This window comes from Castor canadensis, chromosome 8, assembly GCF_047511655.1.
Source record: "Castor canadensis chromosome 8, mCasCan1.hap1v2, whole genome shotgun sequence".
In the NCBI taxonomy this organism is placed as follows: domain Eukaryota; kingdom Metazoa; phylum Chordata; class Mammalia; order Rodentia; family Castoridae; genus Castor; species Castor canadensis.
This window is the reverse complement of record NC_133393.1, coordinates 59521418-59541880: the sequence shown is the minus strand read 5'-3', so window position 1 is coordinate 59541880 and position 20463 is coordinate 59521418. Positions and strand designations below refer to the sequence as shown.

Below are 20463 nucleotides of genomic sequence, written 5' to 3'. Positions count from 1 at the left end.
ACTGTACAGTCTATCCAATCAGGACATAGAGAAGTGGTTAGGCAATTAACATATAAAGGAGCAAGAACATTTACAGAAAGCCAGGGTTAGACTGAGGGAGTGGAACAGATACTAAAGGCAGTTATGGCTATGAACAATTTTGATAAGTAGCTTGGAGGTAAGACCTTCAAGGGCCATGCCTGAATGACATAATGGATCTCTATCTAAAGAGATCCAGGCTAGTTTTCTTCTTTTTTTTTTTCTCCCATCTCTTCTCTCTGTTTTTCTATACTCTGTTTTTTTCCCTACTATCATGCAACTGAGGAAAAGATGAAGAAGAAAAATGTTTACATTTTTCTTACAACTCAAGTTTGCAAAGGAAGCAAGATTGAATTCCTATTATGACCAGCAGAAAAGTCCAGGTAGAAGGATTGGGTATTTTTGATTATGTATCCATCCCTTAGCCAATCTGTATAGTCAGGGGAAAAAGAAGTTCTGTATTTGCCCAAGTTCAGGTCATTTCCTGCCCTGTGAACTGGAGGGTGTTGTTAACCTTCCTCTCCTTTAAAAACGTATGAAATGGACAAAGACTGAATCCTGCAAGGGGAAAATATTGACTAAAAAAAAGTAAAATTATGACTGATACATCTATAAATGAACATGTGTTAAAGATTTATTTTAATCAATAATCAATGAGAGAGTTGGGTGCTAGTCTCAAGCTTGTAATCCTACCTATTTGGAGGCCAAATAGTTCATGAGACCTCCCCATCTCCAAAATAGCCAGAGAAAAATAGACTGGAGGGGTGGCTCAAGGAGTAGAGTGTTTGCTTTGCAAGTGCAAAGCCCTGAGTTCCAACCCAAGTCCCACCAAAATAATACTGACAATAATAAATAAGAGGGAGGCAGATGTTATAACCTACTCAAAACCAAGAAACTGATAGTGGTAAACTGTTTTTCCACTGTGTGTGTGTATGTGTGTGTGTGTGTGTGTGTGTGTGTGTGTGTGTGTGTGTGTGTGAAGTTACTTAAAACTTTACCAACAGGAAACAATACCTCATATTGTCGTCAGTTACCTGCAGGTCACAGAGCTGTAGAAGAACACACACAGTGCCCGAGTCTGGTAAATCTAGAGAGGTTTCCTCTAGAGCTTAGTTGCAAGGTTTCCACTGGAAGCACAGACATTTTGCCTACATGAGTCTGACAGACAACATATGCTCACTAGACAAGGGATGTCTATTGGTTCCTTGAAGTAGGGTCTATGCCTCAGTTGTCTTTCGTGTGCCCTCTGACCCTCACACATGAGAAATGTTTATCATTGTGAGGCGACTGTTGCATAAGGCACTTGCTCTGTGGACTTCCTCTGGAACAATAGAAAGGCATCCTTACCTTATGTTGCTCAGACATAACCTACAACCATTTCTGGAGTTCTTAATTCTCAGCTTCAGAAAAGACCCATAATTTTATTGCTAAGAAATATACCTCCTGGACACAACACATCACAAGTTTGGGTGTTTGGATTTTTATTATAGATTGCCAAAGGTTCATTTTGGTTTCCCACAGATATTATTTCTGTAGCAATTGGCTATACTAAATACATATGAAGGATGATTATTGTTTCTGCCATTGTAATTACAGTAACCTGTAGTAAATCAATGAAAAGTACAAGATGATAGAAATGGGGATTTTCATTAAACTACAGTCTAAGTTAAATGTAAGCAAGCACAACTTCCAACTCTGATGAATGGGGTTTCCAGGGATAGAATCACTCTCAACCAAAGAGACGCATGTTTATTAGAAGAGGAGCCTGCTGCAGGGCCAACCCTCAAAACAGCTCAATAGAAAATGATGCTGAAAATGTATAGGGAAGAAAAAAGGTAAAGTAAGGTTGTAGATTCCACATAGCATCTAGAAAGACCAACTAGTGTGTGAACTGCAAGCCCAGCAAACAAACTATGCAGAGCAAGGCCCTGGGGCCTCACATGATCTGTTTTGACATTTACTTTTCACCCTAATTGCCTCTTGCCTGTGACACTACAGGAGACCTTCTATCAGCCAGCCGGACAAACAATGCAGCAGTTAAGTAGTTATCCACAGTGCCAGAAGAGAATTTAATTTTCGCTTCGGCTCACAGGGTGGTCTTTGTTGCTTGGGTAGGTGCATCTATGTGATTCTTGGCAAATGAAGGACAAAGAAAATTGTAATGAAAACTAGCCACTTTTAAGCACACAGTCTTTTACCATAGTAAATGGTAAAAATACCTGTCCTCTCACTCAGTGAGTCAATAAAGCATAGGCAGTCATTGTCCTAAGACTTATGTTTTCCTCTGGGTGACAAAATGTCTATTTAGTGGCTTATCTCCTTCAAGATTCATAGTGTAAAATGGGACTACAACTTTGAGCAACTCAAGATTTTGCACAATTAGATTAGAACTGTAAAAATGGAAAATAGAGCACCAACTTTAAAGGTAGTGTGTTTCAGACTCTCAGAGTGAAATCTGGGGAGACTTCAAGCCACCCTACCACATGGTGTTTTTGAAACTAAGGCAAGGGATATGCTATCATCACCTCCCGCCCCTGGCTGATTTCCAGAAGGACAGAAGCTGATACCCAAACCTGCACAGCGCCCTCCTGTGAAGAAAGGCATTCTTTCTCCTAAATTAAGTTGATCTCAGTGAAAAACCTTTTCTTTCGTTTTTTCTGTGCCACTTAAAAATAATTATTCCAAAGCCAATCTGGAGACAGAAACTCACGGAAATGAAAGGGTGATGCTCACTTATTGTTGGCCCCTGTGTGGGCAGTGGATGCACATCAGTTAGCTGTGGGATAATGAGCTGCTGGAATCATTTCTGGCTGAAAGGAGTAAAACTGCGCCCAGTGTGCCAAGTGTTCACAGAGAAGTCAGCACACCCCCCCACCCTCCGGGAGGGGGCAGGGAGAGCACAGCTTGGAAAAAGTGAATAGTGGAGCTTTGGAACAGGTTGAGAGGTAACGGGAGGGGAAAGATTTCATCTCTGAGGTGGTCCCATTTTAAATATGTTTTAGCCTTCTTACAGAAAGTGGCTCTCTGTATACATTTACACGCTGCCCGCCAGCCAGCATTTCCCTGCCCACCCTGCCACCTCCTGTAAGGCAACAGCTGCTCATTCATGGAACTCTGCAAACACCTGGGCTTCTTGGCTGTGTGTGTGTGTGTGTGTGTGTGTGTGTGTGTGTGTGTGAGAGAGAGAGAGAGAGAGAGAGAGAGAGAGAGAGAAAGAGAGAGAGAGAGAGAGAGAGAGAGAGAGAGAGGGAATTTTATCAGCTTTGTGGAATCTAAGGCAGTAACCAGCCTTAGAAGATGCCACATGGCCTCAGAGGACAGCACACAACCAGAAGAACAATGCCCTCTCAGGGAAGCTTAGGAGTAAGCATAGTGAGCCCTATGAATTCCTTGAACTCACTGAAAATAAGACAGAAAGAGTTTTGTCTACAAGATGTTTATCCTGAGTCAAGCTTTGCTGTGACTTTTGTAAGCAATAGCCACAGAGCAGCCACAGAGCACAGACTCTGGAGTCAGGTGGAGAGTGCTTTGAAACACTGTGTGATCTGAGGCAAGTTGTCTAATCTGTCAAAGGCCACCTCCCATCATCTGTAAAATGCAGACAAACAGTGCCCACCTTACAGGATGCTTGCAAGGATTAAGCGAGATGGATTACAAAATCAGTGTAGCATGTGTATAATAGACTCGTAGAGAACCATTTTCTGCATGATTTGCTGGTGTGACATCATGCTGATTTGTTCCTTCTGAAATAATACTTTTTATAAAGTCCAATTTTTAGGTCTGGAGGAGGATGACTATGCCATGAAGAGAAAAAAAAATGTTAAGAAAACCTGCCTGCTTCTCCTTTCTTTTATCAATTGGTAGCCATGATACACGCTTCCATAAATGATGTGTAATCTGCATGGACTCAAGGTCCACCAGCTCACGATGGGTGAAAGGAAGAGTAATGTGAATGCAGAATTAATGAGCCCAATGTGGAGTAGCTTGTTATTGTTTTGCATTTATTTTGTAGAACATGGAACGCAACAGAGCCACTTTCCAGCAGTTTTTCAATGACAACCCAGTGAGTTGTGACCATAAATTACCTTATTCAAATGAAAGATGGTTGGACTATTTTGCTTTTCAGACCCCAAGGTAATGTACGTTTGGCAGGGAGTAAAAGTCACCATTAAAACAATCCATTTTTCAGGGGTAACATATTTTGTATTCTAATTTGTAAATGTCTTCCAGTTTTGGAGGACATGTAAGGAAACTCTGGAAGATGCTTAAAGGTTTAATTAAAATGCAATTTGAAAACACATCCCGTATGCATTGCACTTGTAAGGAACTTACACAGAGATGTGAATGTTCTCATCCTAATGCTGGGAGCTCTGGTTGGAAACTGTGTGCATTAATCTTCTGTCAAATAGCAATGTGCCTCATTTGTACAACTGGGCCCTGTGGGTAACTTCTGTGCAGTGTATTCATAGAGAGAAAACCTGATATTTTAAATTCTCCTCCCTTCCTCTGGAAGGTTGCTGTATGTTCAACACAAACCCTTGCTTCTTGTACTTATAGGGCTGGAAACATTCCTATTAAACCAGAGGCTGAGAAACAAAGGTGAGAAGTTGCTAGCTTCAAGTTGTCTTCCAAGCTTCCTGTTAATTGGAACAAAGGAAGGGCATGATGTGGGAGTCTGAAATGCCCAAAATTTGACTTACCTCCTCCCTCCAGGACATATTTGTTTTTCAGTTGATAAATCCAGAAACTGAAATATCATTTAATATCTGTTCAACAAGAATTTATTGGATAAGATGGTCATGGTGGTACATGCCTGTAATCCCAGCACTCGGGAGTCTGAGGCAGGAGGATTAGTAATTTGAGGCTAGCCTGGGCTGCATAGCAAGACCTTGTCTCAAACAACAACAACAACAATAATAATAATTCTTGGGATTTACTAAGATATTCTCTAGTGTTGAATAATGTATGTTGAATAAAACAGTTTCTGCTCTCAAGGAGTACACAAGATTAGGGGAGAAACGCTGGCAACTTGGAAGGAACAGTTCTTTGCCTAAGGAGTTTCACCAGGATGTGGTAGTGTAATTCACTGAACTATACCTTTAGCCTGAGGCATCTTAGTCGGTTTTCATGCCTCCTCTGAAATGTCCAATTGAGTCTTTAGGAGTAACTTACCTTATGGCAGAATTTTGCTAACCATATAGTAGAATCTTTCATGATGGTCTTGTACTTAACACCTTCTAGATTACTAAATGAAGGGAAGTGGGAAACATTTGTGCGTGGAATGTCTTTTATTCTTTATTTGAAGAAGGAGTGATATTCTGCTAGGAATACTTCCTACTTAGAGCTCTCGATAAAAGCCCACCCTGTTTATAGAAGATGAACACCCCATGGACATTGTTTCTGACCATGGTCGGTTCTGTTTTTCCATGAACTATGTGGCTGAAGGAGAAAAAAACAGCAGTTAAGCTGTAAGGAAGTTACTCTAGAATTCAAATCCAGATCACGCTAAAGTTAATACCTTCTGATAGTGTATGTATTCTGGAATTTCTTACAAAGGCCATAACTCCAATACATTAGGTAGGGATGGGCATCCACTAACCTATAATCCAGTGTTTGTTCAGCAGATTTGCCACAAGATAAAACTAAAGCAATACTTGACTTTATTCTTCCTGATGGGTCAGTCTACTGGATAGGTAATAGAGAGCATCTTGAATTTAGAGACAGTGGTTCCTTTTAGATACATACAGTTAAGTAGCTGCTTTGCCCTACTAGCATCCCACTAGATAATGAAATACTAGAACTGAGTTCTTAACCATCTAGGTGGTTAGTTCTGTTTTCTCCCAAGAAAATCTAAGTTTCTCCATATGACTCAAATCGATAGTGCCAGCATTCCAAAATAATTTTTGTAACATGGAAGAAAAGTGCCAATATTAACTTTAAATTTTTTCAGGACCAATAATGTCAACTTTGATTTTGATTTGTAACTTAATGCAGCTCTCAGTGTGTTAGCTGTGTTATAAGTACATGCTTTAAAATACTTGTTTTACAATGATGGCTAAGAGGGAAGAAATATGGTTTCCATGCATAAGTGCCACTACTTACCTTTTGGGGATGGCTTGCTATCATCGATAAATACATTAGATTAGGTATGCAATTGAATCCCAGATATAAAATCTGAGTGGAATGTTGGCAGATTAGGTTTTTTTTTTTTTCTCTACCACTTGAGCCACACCTCCAGGTCTTTTTGCTTTGACTTATTTTTTCAGGTAGGGTGAGTTTTTTGTTTGTTTGTTTTAGCCTAGGACTGTGATACTACCAATCTCCAGCGTAGCTGGGATTACAAGTGTGAAACACTATGCCCAGCTTGCAGTTAAGTTTTCTTTTCTTTTTTTCTTATTTCCAGAATACTTAGACCAACTTGCCTTTATTTAAATTGTTACTGGTTTATGAACATTACTTAATTCGAGAATAAACTATAGTCACGTTGACTGAAATTTGCTAAGAGTTTATTTACATTTAAACACTTTTTAATCTTAAATTTTGTATTTTAGGGTTTTTCATAGAAAATGACATTTTTCCTGAAGGTGTTTTTTTTCCCCTTTATCTTCCCACTCCACCATTCTACAATTTTATTCTTCATTACTGCTAAAGAACCTTAGGTATGACTAAGGGCCACAGTGGTATTCGGAACACTTTGTTAAGCATAATGATTTAGGAATCTTCACCTACTCTCTTCCCTGCTTTTAGCAATGGGCTACTTGTGAAGAAAAACTTAAAGATGACTTGTATTTAAAGGCGAATCTGATGCTTCCTTGCCTTAGTGTCCAAGTATTTACCAAACTAGTGTTTATAAAACCTATCTTTCACATGAAAAGTTATAACATTTTGATGCAATCTTAGTAAGATTTAGAGTGTCTGATGGAGTTTAGCAATATGTGCTCTTCAGGCATTTCAAACTACCCTCTTTAGACAGGCTCAGTGTATCTGCTTAAGTGTCCGAACATTCATTAGATATAAAACCATGTCCAACAAGTTCATAAATGAAACTAAGCACAAATTCTCTTATTTACCCACTAATATAGGATTTCAAATTCTTATCAAAAATAGTAAGATGGGCTCTATTTTTCAGAATGTGACTCAAATGAAAGTGTAAATAAGTTCAGTTTAGAATATTCCTCTCAGAAACATAACCTTACTCACATCTAGCCTATACTAAGGTCTTCCTATTTTTTTTTTTTAATTGGTGCTGGGAATGAAACAGGGCCTCTTGAATGCTAGGCCAGTGTTTTACCACTTTACCTCCAGCCCTTTCTTACCTTTTTAGAAATGTACAAAGACTTTTGAATGATTTCATAGTTTTTTATTTCATGTAATCTACTCATTGGAGTGAAAGAATCTTGAAGGAAGTTAGACAGTTTGCTTCTTGTGCACCAGACACTGAGAAGATTGGCACAAACAGAATGCTTCCTATGTACATGCTTGCTTCATTCATAGTGCCTTTTGGTTCTGGTTTCTGTTGTTGTCTCCTAAGCTGTAGAAAGTTAAAGCAAAAACATTTGAAGAAGGAAATGTGTTTGTGTTTTCACATGAACATAGAACTAGGAACAACTAGGGTGATATTCAAAATGGAAAAGGGATTTCCTATGACATCACACCTGTGCTATTTATAACTAGAGTCTCCAGAGCTGTGAAATTGTAGGAAAGCAACCTCTACCTTGGAGGGCTTTTGTCACATGTCTTTCTTCCTTCTTTGGTAGGAAATCATGACAGGCAGAATTCTCAAATAGTTCTTTTATGTTTCCTCTGGTTGGTACCAACAAGATCTCTCAAACTAAACTTTATATTTGTCAAAATTATCTAGCCTTAAAGTCCTCAACATGCTTCTCTCTTTCACTTAGCTCTGGCTAACCCGCTGGACTAACCCTTTTGATCCTTTCTTCTGACTCTACTCCCCCTGTCTTATCTTCACTTCAAATTGAGCATAATTTATACAATGATGTCTATGTAGGTTAGATATTTTATTGACTTGGACTGGAATATCAGATGAAATACATTAAGTGCTTGTTAACTAAAAGCTAATGTGGAGGCGGGTGCCTGTGGTTCACACCTGCAATCCTAGCTACTCAGGAGGCAGAGATCAGGAGGATCAAAGCCAGCCGGGCAAATAGTTTGCAAGACCCAATCTTGAAAAACCCTTCACACACAAAAAAAGGGTTGATAGAGTGGCTCAAAGTGTAGGCCCTGAGTTTAAACCCAAGTACCACACACACACACAAAAAAAGGTAATGTGAAATGCTGGACTAGGTACCCATATAAACATATAAAGCTTAAAACAATTTGAATAGAGTTCAAAAAGAATGACTATATTGTGTTTCTTCTACTAGAAAACTTAAAGGATATACTTCACCTTATGAGTCATAGTTTAATTAGATTACATTTTATTAGACATTCTTTACAAATTTAAAATATTGCTGTTTTTACATGCACAGAGGAAAATCAGTTTGGATAATTATATTTAGGCATCCATTAAAGTCAACCACAAAATAGAGATACTTTATTGTGCCATTTATCAACATACTTGATATGTATATCTAAAGTGCATTATGTTACAAAAAATATAGAAATTCAGCAGCACCAAGATACATTTACAAAATAAATACATCAATTGACAAAATAAATTATGGTAAATGTAATTGGATTAGCCTTGGCAAAAAAGAAAAAATATTCACAATGGCCAATGTGCAGTTTCATAGAGCAATGGGGGAGACAGTTTTATTCTAATGCATTTACAGTATTTACAGACAATAAATATTTCTAATACTTTCCATATGTTTACTATTACAAAATTCTGTAATACGTCCTTGGAAGGTCTCTGCTGAAAATTTCAATGCCTCCTGCAAAGAGAAGGAAGGGAAAGAAAAGGAGAAAACAGTTCAATTTTCCTTATAGAATGGGAGGGCATAAAATAAAGGACAGAATCACAATGGAAAAAGGCCCAAGGGACTTCCAGTAACTTTCTCCTTTCTACAAGGTGCTTTTGGGGTCCGATCCACCTGTCTCCAGAACTTCTGCTACAGGCAGGGTCCCCAGCCTGATGAAATGATCCATGTGGTACAGGAAGAAAAAGGGCCTGCATTTCTAATTGTGTTCAATTGGAAAAAGACAACCCTGCAAGAATTTTGCAAAGCTGTCAGCTGGCAAGTTTGGGAAGGGGCAAATCTGATAATCTGGACAGAAGGCTAGTTTGGGACGCTTGTCATCAATATACCTCGCTTAGAAGTTTATTCCCCAATTTTTCAACCACTCATTTGGCCAGTCTCTCACTAACTTAATGGATTGTGGTCACAGTAGTAAAAGTGTGGACTTTGGGTAAATGTTGGAAGGCCTTGTAGTTAAATAGAGCATGTTTAGTTGGTGATATGCTAATAGCTGTTGCTTCTTTAGCAGTCCTTAAACACTAATGTGTGAAGCTGTTATTGGATTTTAGTTTTAAAAGACATTGTGTTTTTTGAGAACTGTGAATTCATAATTGTGTTTTTTGATCCCAGTGTTTTGAATGGATCTTGCATTAGAAATTAGAAAAGATTATTCTAAATGAGACAATACTTAGGATTTTCAGGTAAGAAAAAGGTAATGTTTTACATCATTTTTCTTTTCTTTTTTTTTTTTTTTTGTGTGGAATTGGTACTTGAGAACTCAGGGTTTTAAACTTGTGAAGTAGGTGCTTTACCACTTGAACCATGCCTCCAGTCCATTTTGCTCTGGTTATTTTGGAGAAAGGGTCTCACAAACTATTTCCCTGGGCTGGCTTCAAACTTCAATCCTTCTGATCTCAGCCTCCCAAGTAGCTAGGATTACAGGTGTGAGCCAATGGCACCCAACTGCATTTTATTATTCAGAATAAGTTACTACTTGGGATTGACACCTTTTCTAAATTATCTAAATACTGTAATGACAGTGTTTTAAGACGGGTTAGTGGTTTTCTCCCTCTCTTTCTCTTCTTTTTGAGCAGTCTATTTCAGTGAATATGTATTTGTTTCAAAGGAAACAGGTATAGAATGGGATTTGATTGTCTGTGTCATTGAGTTAATAGCCAGAGTTGTGGGCAGGTTCACATGGCAGACATGTATGAGCGTGAGACCTACAAAAGAGCAAATTCTTGGCAGCTTTGGAGTTTACATAAAAGCTGCACATAGCAGCTTAAAGAAAGAAAGCAAGTTGAGCATGTAGGATGTTCTAATGATTTTGAGAATTGATCTCTTCACCCATGGTTTTGGCTGGAATGTTAAAATGCTTCCTAACTGCAGAGAAAAGTTTAAGATTAAAATTTTAACTGGTAGGTAAATGTGGATGGATGTTATCAATAAAGTTAAAAAATGACCTCAAAACTCAATAATTTGTATATTGTGTTTGTACTAATGGTATTTAGTGAATTAAGTTTAAGAATAATAAAAAAGAGGAAATAGACAAAAATTTATTGTCTATTTAAATTATTAAACAATATTTTTTCTCAAAAAAAGAGAGAAAAAAGAAATAAAGAACCAAGGAAAATATCTTTTGATTGTTTTTCATCTTGTCTAGACAGTTTACTTATCTTTCTTTTTGAATTCTTTTTTAACAAAGGCAAGTATTTTAAAGTCAAGTAAAATACATAATAAGACCTAAAACTATGCATATCCATTATGTGTGTATGATAACACTTTAGAATTCTAGCACTTTTGACTACTGAAAAGCTTTTTATATTTTTCTAAGTCAATATTGGCTAACTCAAAATACATGATTTCCAATAAATGAGTTCTACTGTATCTGGATACCACAACATCAAAAGTTTTAAACACAATGTCTAAAATTAAAAGTTATATATTTCACCTAAACAGTTCATATGAGAGGAAAGAGACAATTTTTCCTAGTAGTTTCTTTTAAAAATATAACACATATATTACAATAAAGCTCATGCTTGCCACTTCATTGAACCTCTCAGATCACTGTATCACAGTGCAAAGAGACTAAAAAGAGGATATTAATTAAAAATTGGTCACTTATAAAACTTTAAAAAACTTATTCTGAAAAGGTTTGATTTGGGTTATAAAAACTTGCAGGGCCCCACACAGTCTCATCAACACACACTCTTCTATGCACCTCTGGTGGGTTGTACCAAGAAAGTGCCAACATCTGGCTGCTAAACAAACACTTCTTTCCATGAATGTTGGTCACAAGCAGGAAGGTGATAGGAAAAGCAGGCACAAACTATTTTTTTCAGTCTGGACCTTGATTTGATTAGGTCACTGCCTAATTTACACTAGATGTACTTAGGAGTAGCTTTGGGCATAAGAACTGGTGAGTATTGATTTTCATTATTTCTCCAGATACTTAAAGAACGTTGCAAATTTTAAATGAGAAAAATCCATAAAAATCATTTCTACTTGTTTTCATAAGGGTAATGAATAAAAAAGTAGGTCTCAGAAGTAGAATTCTTCATTTGTTATAAACATTTAGTGTACTTAGTGTACACTTAGGCTCATATCTTAATAAAGATATAATCTTTTGGGGAGTACTGGAGTTTGAACTCAGGAGTCTGTGCTTGCTAGGCAGGCACTCTGCCACTTGAGCCACACATCCAGCCCTATGATCATATCTGAAAACACACTGCCTACTGCAGTGAGTCAGGAGTGTAGGGTGTATATCCATTACAGATCCATCAGCTATTTGCAGACTAGATCATTCACCATGTTAAAGATTTCTTTGGTTCCCTTGCCCATAGATTGTTGAAGCTGTACTACTTGTACAATACAATTGCTATTTTCTATGCAGTTTAATAATGGATTTGCCAGCATAACTCAGAGAGAAATGTGGTAAATAGGTTCAAACTCCCCTTTGAAACATTGCTCTGTAATTCAGAGTCAAAAGGCTGGTGAAATAACAGGGGAATCTTTAAATAATGAGATTGTTAGTTACATCTGATGTGCTCTTGTGATGTTTTTCTTTTACTTTCAAACCTCACAATAGTGTTGTACTGAAAAGTAGAACAAAACAAAACAAAAGGTCCTAACAATGGACATGCATAGTCAAAGAAGTAGCGCTAACACAGCACTGGTCTAAGGGTTAGGAAATGGGGAGTGAATCTAATACTGAGGACTACTTATGCCAATTCCAAGGAATTTGGGTGCTTTCATTGTGGAATGCTATTTTATTTTATAAAGTAGAAAATATCTGCCCCCATCTTGACTAGCAGAAGCCCTGCATGTATGTAATAAATAGTATATACATGTGGTATAAACAGACGTAGGTCTAAAAGCACCAAAAAAAAGTTGAGATTTATTGAGCGTTAATGACGATCTTATTTCATTTAGTCTTCACTCAACTCTATGAGGTTAGTACACTTATTATCTTCATCTATTACATGAGTCATTTATTTGCCCAAGGTGGTGAACTTCAGTGACTTCAGATCCAGAACCTGAGCCTAACTTACTTTACTCTAAAATCTTTGAGTGTCTTCCTACCTGGATCTGTGAGCAAAGGATAATCCAGCCACAGAAAGTGCAACATTTTATTATTCCCACTGCATTCCTATGGAAAGATTATGTCAACATACTAAGGGACAAATGGATACATGAGAAAAACTTAAATCTTTCTCAAATCAATAATTAAACATTTTCAGAAACTATTTCTTTTTCATGAGTTGGCAGAAACCAAAGTTAAGTTTCAGTAAAAAACAAATTTAAAATATGTTTGAAAAATTAACTTAATGTCTTTAAATTAAAAGGATTTTAAATTTTAATTAAGTACATTTAATTAAATGATGTGTGAATGGCTCAGAATTGTTTATGGTAAGATATTGTTCTGCAGTATTTGTAGATAATATCAAAGCCTTCCAGGTTCTTCCCTGAAGGGAAGAAAGAAGTAAGAAAGTCTGCCAAAATGGGGACGTGGGGGAATCAATAGATTTTTCCAGCAGATTTTGAAGATGGCCACTAGCTTCTGAAGTTACTAAAATGAAATCATTAGTAGATTATGAAGGGTTGGTGCTGGGATGTGATGGTGAAGACGAGGGGTGCAGGGTACAACTGTGCTCTGGCCTATCTTGGCTTTGTAAACTGCTCCATTCTGTCGCAATTGCTTCAGGGACAGAAAGGGAGAATTGTAGGATTGTCCTGGTCAAGGTCAAGGGCGCTAAGAAACCCAGCGTGGGGAACCGGCCTAGGAGCAGCGTGGTCAGCCGGGGGACTGGGGGACAGGTCCCTTACCGTGGGTCGAACTCCAGCGGGGAGGTGGAAAGGTGGAAGTCGCCGTCCTCGTCCAGTCCGCTCTCGGCCGTCCCCGAACCAGGCCAGGCCGACCGGGTCCGCCGTTTCTTCTTTTCCTGCTCCTTGCGCTTGCCAGGCTTGCCTTTCTTCTTCTTGCCGGGCGGCTTGAGGGGCTGCTCTTTGTACTGCTCCACCTTGTTGGTTTCCTGAGTTAGGTATCTGCCCTCATCCTCAGAGCCGAACCGCACCGGGTGGTTCTTGGTGTTGGGAGCAGGCTTGGAGTTGGGGGAAACCTCGGAGGTAGCTCTGATTTCGGCCGTGTGGATTTCTGCGATCAGGTGGTGCAGGAAGAACCGGCGGCGCAGGTCCTGGATGGACTTGCCCTTGTCATGGAGGAGCTGGTGCTCTGACACAGCCCTTTTGCTGTCAGAGGGAAGAAGACAGTTAAGTTGGAGTTGGACACAGACACAAAGGTGTGAGGAGAACCCTTTACTTGTCCTGTTGGGCCCTGCAGGTCACAAGATGGGGAATAGCCAGCTGGCTGAGCAGGGAAGGGAAAGGATGAGCAGTTAGAAGGAAGCTCCCAGGCAGTGATGCTCACCAGGTTTGTGAGGGTTTGGTGAGAGCAGGAGCAGGAGCAGGAGCAGTCTAGGGCTTCATTTTATACAAGGGATGGTCAAAGGAAGATGTATCTATGTTGGCTTCCCATTTAAAATGGTACCATTCAGTTATGTTCAAATATGGACACAAACAGCCAGGCCTGATGGTTGCACACCTGTGACCTCAGCTCTTGAGAGACTGAGAGGGGTTTGAAGCCAGCCTGGGCTACATGGCAAGATCCTATCTTAAAAACAAAAACAAAAAAAGAAATAGACAGGAACTACTGAGCTTCTCCTCCCATTTTTCAGAGTTCTGTTAGGGGAATATATCCAGGTGTCCTGTTCCAGGAAATAAAAAGGAAGCTGCTTTTACCTGGGGACTCTCCTAAGTCTATCCACTGTACACACATTCACACATATGTGCACACACACACACACACACACACACACACACACACACACACAGTTGCCCGTTAAGAAAGTAATACTGAATCTCAAAAAAAAGAAAAAAACAAAAACAAAAACAAAAAACACCCAGCAAGTTGTAAGAATAAAGGGCAAAAAAGGCTGAGGATGAAATTACCAGCCTGTCTGGGAACCCATCTAACTCATGGCTAGATTTAGATGAGTGTCTACCAAGAACCTGTATTTGAAGTTCAAGTTAGAGAGAGAGAAAGAGAGAGAATGAACTTCATTTTTCTACTTGCTCTCTTTCTCTTAAAATAGCTCTAGGAACAAGTGTGAAGTGTCTTTTCTATTTAAATAATACTCTAATGAAAGTATAGTGAAAGGAATCAACTAATTATCACTCTTGAGATGATACCCTGACTCTTGCTTCAATGCCCCTTAGTGTATTCTTTTATTATTCTGCTACATTGTTATGTTCACTATATTTAAGGAACACATATATGAACCAGTCATAGCGTGCCTGTTTCAACACAGACTTTTTTTTGTAGCCTAGGCTGGCCTTGAACTATGGAATCTCCTGCCTCAGCTTCCCAAGTGCTGGGATTGCAGGTGTGAACCACCTCACATGGCTTTAACTTAGTTATACTGAACTCCAATTTCTAACATTGGAATAACCCTCCAAACTGGCTCATCTTGAAAAGTATCTGAGTGTATTTCACAGGCTACATCCCATGCATCTTTTTATGTTTTTGAGACAGGTTCTCGCTATCTTTATCTCATGTATTCTTGCTTCTCTTTCAGAATGGTGTCTGGAGCTCTTGTTGTCTTTGCAGTACAACTTCTCACTTCCTCAGAGAAATATGAGGATAAATAAATAGCTTTATTATCCACCATGTGAAAATGTCCCCTTTTTACAGATGGGGAAAATGAAGCCTACAGACTCAATGAGCTTTCCACAGTGAAAAGTGGCAGAGCCAGTGGTGCTCGATGTCCTCAATCTGTTCTTCTGGCAGAGTCAAAGCCTATGTTGATGAAACAAGAGGGCAGGGCACATGGTAATGAGCCTCTACAATAGTGGGCAAACTAGACAAAAATGTGCATTGCCTTGAAAACCAAATGCTCCAAAAGTCCATTTTCATCACCACAACAAAGATCTAAGATTCCTAGAGCTTGCTTTATCATTGGGATGAGCAAGTCAAAGAAGGAGCAAGAGATGAAAATACAGTCATCATTTCTCTGACCACTATAGCCAGAATGCCAGCTTCTTTCTAGTATTTTATTTTATTGTGGGGCCTGACTTTAAGCCATGCAACTTGTTCAAAAAAGACATGACTGAATGGAAAGGAATTTAACAGGAGCCTGGTTTAAATGAGGCATGAAGGAGTCTCTCTTCATTTTTGAAGGTGCCACATGTGACTAGATTAAAATTCACTTACTTTGGCAATACTTAGAACTCTGGAAACTTTTAATAATCTACAATTTGAGGTTTGGTACAATGTATTTATATCCCTTCATGGAATTTCTAGAGAGTAGGATTGATTTGATTGCATATTTCATAAGCACTGCAGTTTAATAAGTATCTTTTACCAAATTGTCTCTAAGAAATTCTTAACCAGTGATAATTGATAGTAGTGGGAGCTATTATTTCATTCTCAGTTCCTGGCCAAAGCCCTCTCCATGTGTATTAGGTCTCCAAATCTATTACACAGCCCATTCTAGCTTAACTGAAAGCCAAAACGGCTCTGAGTTAATGGTTGGTCCTTTTGAATCAAGCCACCATTGCTCATGCCCCTCTGATTGGCATACATGCCTGTCATCTTGGCCAGCCTGTCAACTGTGAGTCACAGTGCCTTTCCAACTCCAGAGCTGTACTTTCCCAGGATGGTTCCCATGGGAAGTTCAATGACCATTCTATCCTTCTGCCTCAGAACAAGCAAATAATATGGCACAATTCTGTCTAGTTTAAAACAGTATGTCTCTTGTGAAGCACACTGATTTTTAGAGGAAATTGTCAGTATATTGGGAAACACAAATTTTTTTAAATGCTAAATATGAACTGCTTTAGACAAGTTATTTTAGTATTTTAGAAATTTATGTCTTTAAATCAAGTAAGCTATGATCTTCTCTGATTATTGTAAAAAAAATTGCCAAACTTTGAGGGAAATGCTTAATTAACACAGATAGCTAAGTTTGGTTAAAGCATAGCTGTTTTGCTCTAAAGACAACTTATTCTCAAGGGAAGATCCAGAGAAAAAAGATTAAATTTCTAAGGTACTATCAAGGAACAGAGGGAATATATGGTAGTGGAAATTCCTCTCCCAGCACAGGAAGAAGCCTGATTGTGCTGATGTGAGGCTCCTAAGGCAAGACTGTGTTTGAGAAAAGCTCTGTGGTACATGGAAGAGACAGGGTTAGGGTGTTAGAGTGAAGATGACTCATCAGAAGTCCCTTCCAGCCCATGACTCAGTTGAAAGTTATGCTTTTCATTAAGTGGGATAGACCCAGTCTGGCTCTCAAGCACATCAGTCAATGATGCTTCAGGGTTCTTAGTCTTTTGGGGTTCCCTCACTAACTTAAATACAGAGGTAGCCACTGCCAACCCATGTTCATCTGCATAAGAGCATCCATCAGATCCTACCTTCAATCTCCAACTTAATCATGCTCTAGCCTCATTAATTAAAATCTTCTGGATTAACACATAGCAACTTATAATCGCCTCCTTTGAATGCTGTAGGAAATACTGTAATAGTAGTTTTATCTCTATTGAAAAGGTAATCTCTAGTTTTTAAAAAGTCTATACTTCTTAAGTTTCCCTAATGCGTGGTATGAAAATTAGGGAATAATATGGTTTTCTTATGTTAAACTTCTTTCAAGAAGCTAGCCTGATTTTGTGTAACAGTAGATGAATATTTTGTCTAGCACACAAAATTTACTGTTACTTGGCAGCAATGCAGCAATAATGACTTGTTTTTTAAACTCCATTTGGCTGTAATAATTTGATGAAACATCTTCATCTACTGATGATTTCAGCTTCCATGAAAAACCGTGGTTGCAATGTGATCTATTAGCCATTAACTGTGAGAATGCTTTGTGGTGGCTTTATGACCATCTGCTGAGTGTGAGTGTTTAATTACAGTATTATATTTCACCCACAAACAAAACTAGAACAGAGTCTCTGGCTGCTAAATAGTTTCTGATGTGGATTTTGCAAGGTGCAACAAAAAGAGTTAAAAATAGCCATTAGGACTATATTTATGCTGTAATTGTAGATTTAATCACGGTTCTCTTACTGTTTCTCAAAAGAGAAAAAGGCATTTTTAAAGCAACTATAAGGAAAAATTGGCCCTGTTCCAAGGCAGTATTTCTTAGCCAAATAAATACAGTACGTAAGTGTGCTTTTAAAAATTCAGTCTTCATCTATATTTATATTTGGATGTTAAATAATTGAATTTAGCACAAGTCTCAAATGAGCAAGAAGTCTGAAGACAATTTTCAGAAATATATCAGCAAAACATTGATTTGCAGAATACAATGCAGCTTTATCTTCCGTACAATGTTCTACACAACTTGCCTTAGGAGATTCATAATAGATTTTCATTTTGGTGCCAAGGTTCAGACATGTCTAAAGTAATTTCATTTAAGGATTTTCTGCTCTAAGAATAATAATAGACCAAAGGCACATATAAAACAGTTACCTTTTTGTACATCCTTGGGAATGTATGAGGAAGCACCATGAGCCTGATGGCAAATACTAGATATTGCCATTCTTATTGCTCAGTGTAAAAGTTCCCCTTAATTCCTTCTCCAGAGTCAAACTCTTCTCCATTCTTAAAGTTTATGGTTTTCCCATCCTGAATATTGAGTCTGCAACTTAAAGATCTCTGAAGATAGTCTTACACACATTAATGAACTGCTTAGTCCAACAGATTGTTAAAATAGTGTTAGTATATGACTCTTGCAACTTTTCAATACACCATAGTGATGCTTGGATATATAATTGTTTCAAAGAGTTATCCTTAAAAGAATCACCAACTGAAAATGCCAAAACACAAGTCTTCAGACTTGTGCAAATATATAATACCAGATTAAAGAACTGCTAGCAATAATTCCAAGAAAAAGCAAACCTCCACACCTTAAGTTCATTTTGGAATCAAGCACGCTAGCCTTCCCAAACAGTATCAATACTAACGTTGGCAATATGCCACCTGCAAAGTTGTTACTACTTTATTATATAATATGCCTTCGTTATGTAATATGGTTCATTTCATATGCTTAAAATTATGTCATTCACAATAAAATTAGATGGGAGGTTTTTGCTTTTCACACACAAACTGCCACCCACATTCAATACGTACACACGCGCACACATATGTCCCCAGAATAGCTCAGCTTCCCCAGACTTTCAAAACCTTTCTGGGTCCTCCAAGTAACCCCGTTCTTCCAGGACAGGCAGGGGATTTTTTTTCTTTTCCCCCAAGAGAAGATTCTGTAAAAGTCTCCCTTTTATGGAAAGGCACATCAAATTTGTCTCTCCTGTTCTGGCTGGTCTCTCAGGTTCAGTCCCTTGCAGGTAGCCAGATGACCCCTCTCTCTAACCCGGGCAAGGAGCGTAGGTGACCGCTGTGAGCCCTCGGCAGCGCCCCAGCCTGGCAGCCTTTCCCACTGGCCTTGCTAACCCGCGCCTAAGAGAGGGAGGATGGGGCACTTACAGCCGGCGGCCGAGCCCCTCCACCGAGCGCCCGCAGGAGGGCACCGAGTAGCTCAGCAGGAACACCGCGACGCTCCACTGCTGAAGCAGCTTCCGCAGCATGGTACCTCGCTCTCCGGACCTGTAACAGAGAGGAAGGGGACCCAAGCGTCAGTCCGCGCTGTCCATCTCCCACGCCGCCCGGCTCCCTCTTCTAGCCCGTTCTCAACATCAAGGGCATCTCTTAAGTTCCAAAGGGATAAAAAAAAAAAAAAAAAAAACCCAAAAACTTTCCTGGAGTCTCGCAGCACTTACTTATTCAGGACTCAGCTACTCCAACCGTGCTTCTCCCAAACCGCACAGGCAAAAAGGGACCCAGAAGCGGGGGAGGTGGGTAATCAGAGGCGCTTCCTCCGAAATATAGCGAAAATGAAATGGTTTTATATATGCATCAGTGATGCATCGCGTGTTTACACGTCTCCCATAGCAATGTCTAATTACTGTGGCCAGGCGTTCTCGTGGGTTCGTGGGGCAGGGCTAACCCCTCCTGGAAGAAGAAGTCTCCCCGAAGTCAGCTTCTTCACCAAGCAGGTCCTCTGCTTGCAGAACCACTTGTAGCGAGACCCACATATATATACATAGCTGTCTGTCTACCTCCTCTGGTGGGCTGGTTGCTTCCGGAAAGTTGATTCCACACACCCTGAGAACAAGTTTCAAGTGCGCGTGTCGTCGATCAGGAAGGCCAGGTGGCAGCGAGGGCGGGTCACCGCGGCGCGGAGGGGCGGCTCCGTTCACGGGCGGGGAGGCATGCTGGCCGGGCGGCGCAGGTTGGAGTGTTGCTGAGAGCCGGGCAGAGGAAGGTTCACACGCTCCGCTCCTAGGCAAACCTGCTGGAGAAGTGAGCGAGTCGCAAAGAGGTGGCGCCCTAGGAACGCGCGCGGGGCAAGAGAGGGCGCGGGCTGGCTCCCGGGGGGCGGGGGCGGCGACGCGGGGCCCGAGCGATCGCCGGGCGCCCGGAGTCGGGAATGCAAGGCGAGCTGGGGCTCGGGGAGCCCCCCGGAGCCGGGCCGAACACCATCCCGGAGAGCGGCGCTGGCAGCGCCATCCCCGGAGCGCGGCCGTGGGTGGATCCGCTGGTTTCCTCCCCGCCCGGCTGGCTCCAGCCGGAGCCGCGGATCCGGGAGCTGAGGTCCCACGCGGGAGCCGAGACCACCAAGGGCGGACGGGCGAGGACAAGGCCAACGAGCCGGAGCGGAGGACCGCGGGCGCCCGGGAGTCAAGGCCGAGGCGACACGGGCCGTGGCCTGTGATTGTAAGGATCCCTAAGCTCGCCTGGAAGCTCGGGGTGCTCTTTGGGAACGGTCTTCTCCGTCCCCCGGAAGAGCTGAGCGGGGAGAGCATCAGCTAGGAGGGGAGGGGGGTGATCTTTCGATTAGGGAGCAAACCCAGTTTCAAACTTGAGGTCGAGACTGCACGTCTTGGTGTTTGGGAACAGTTGGGGACCTCT

At 40.3% G+C, this 20463-nt stretch overlaps 1 protein-coding gene across 2 annotated transcripts; it reads right to left on the bottom strand.

Moving 5' to 3' along the window:
• Positions 1-8439: 8439 nt before the first annotated feature.
• On the bottom strand, positions 8440-19839 carry Pthlh (parathyroid hormone like hormone). Of its 2 annotated transcripts, none has more exons than XM_074083035.1 (4): positions 19272-19839; positions 18979-19098; positions 13263-13685; positions 8440-8912 (listed from the first exon to the last, which is right to left on the bottom strand). In XM_074083035.1, exons 2-4 carry the CDS (start codon positions 19077-19079, stop codon positions 8903-8905), a joined length of 534 nt encoding a protein of 177 aa, XP_073939136.1. In that variant the 5' UTR covers positions 19080-19098; positions 19272-19839; the 3' UTR covers positions 8440-8902. The 2 variants fall into 2 exon arrangements, with proteins under 2 accessions (XP_073939136.1, XP_073939137.1); XM_074083036.1 differs by having other exon boundaries at positions 19611-19839.
• Positions 19840-20463: the final 624 nt, after the last annotated feature.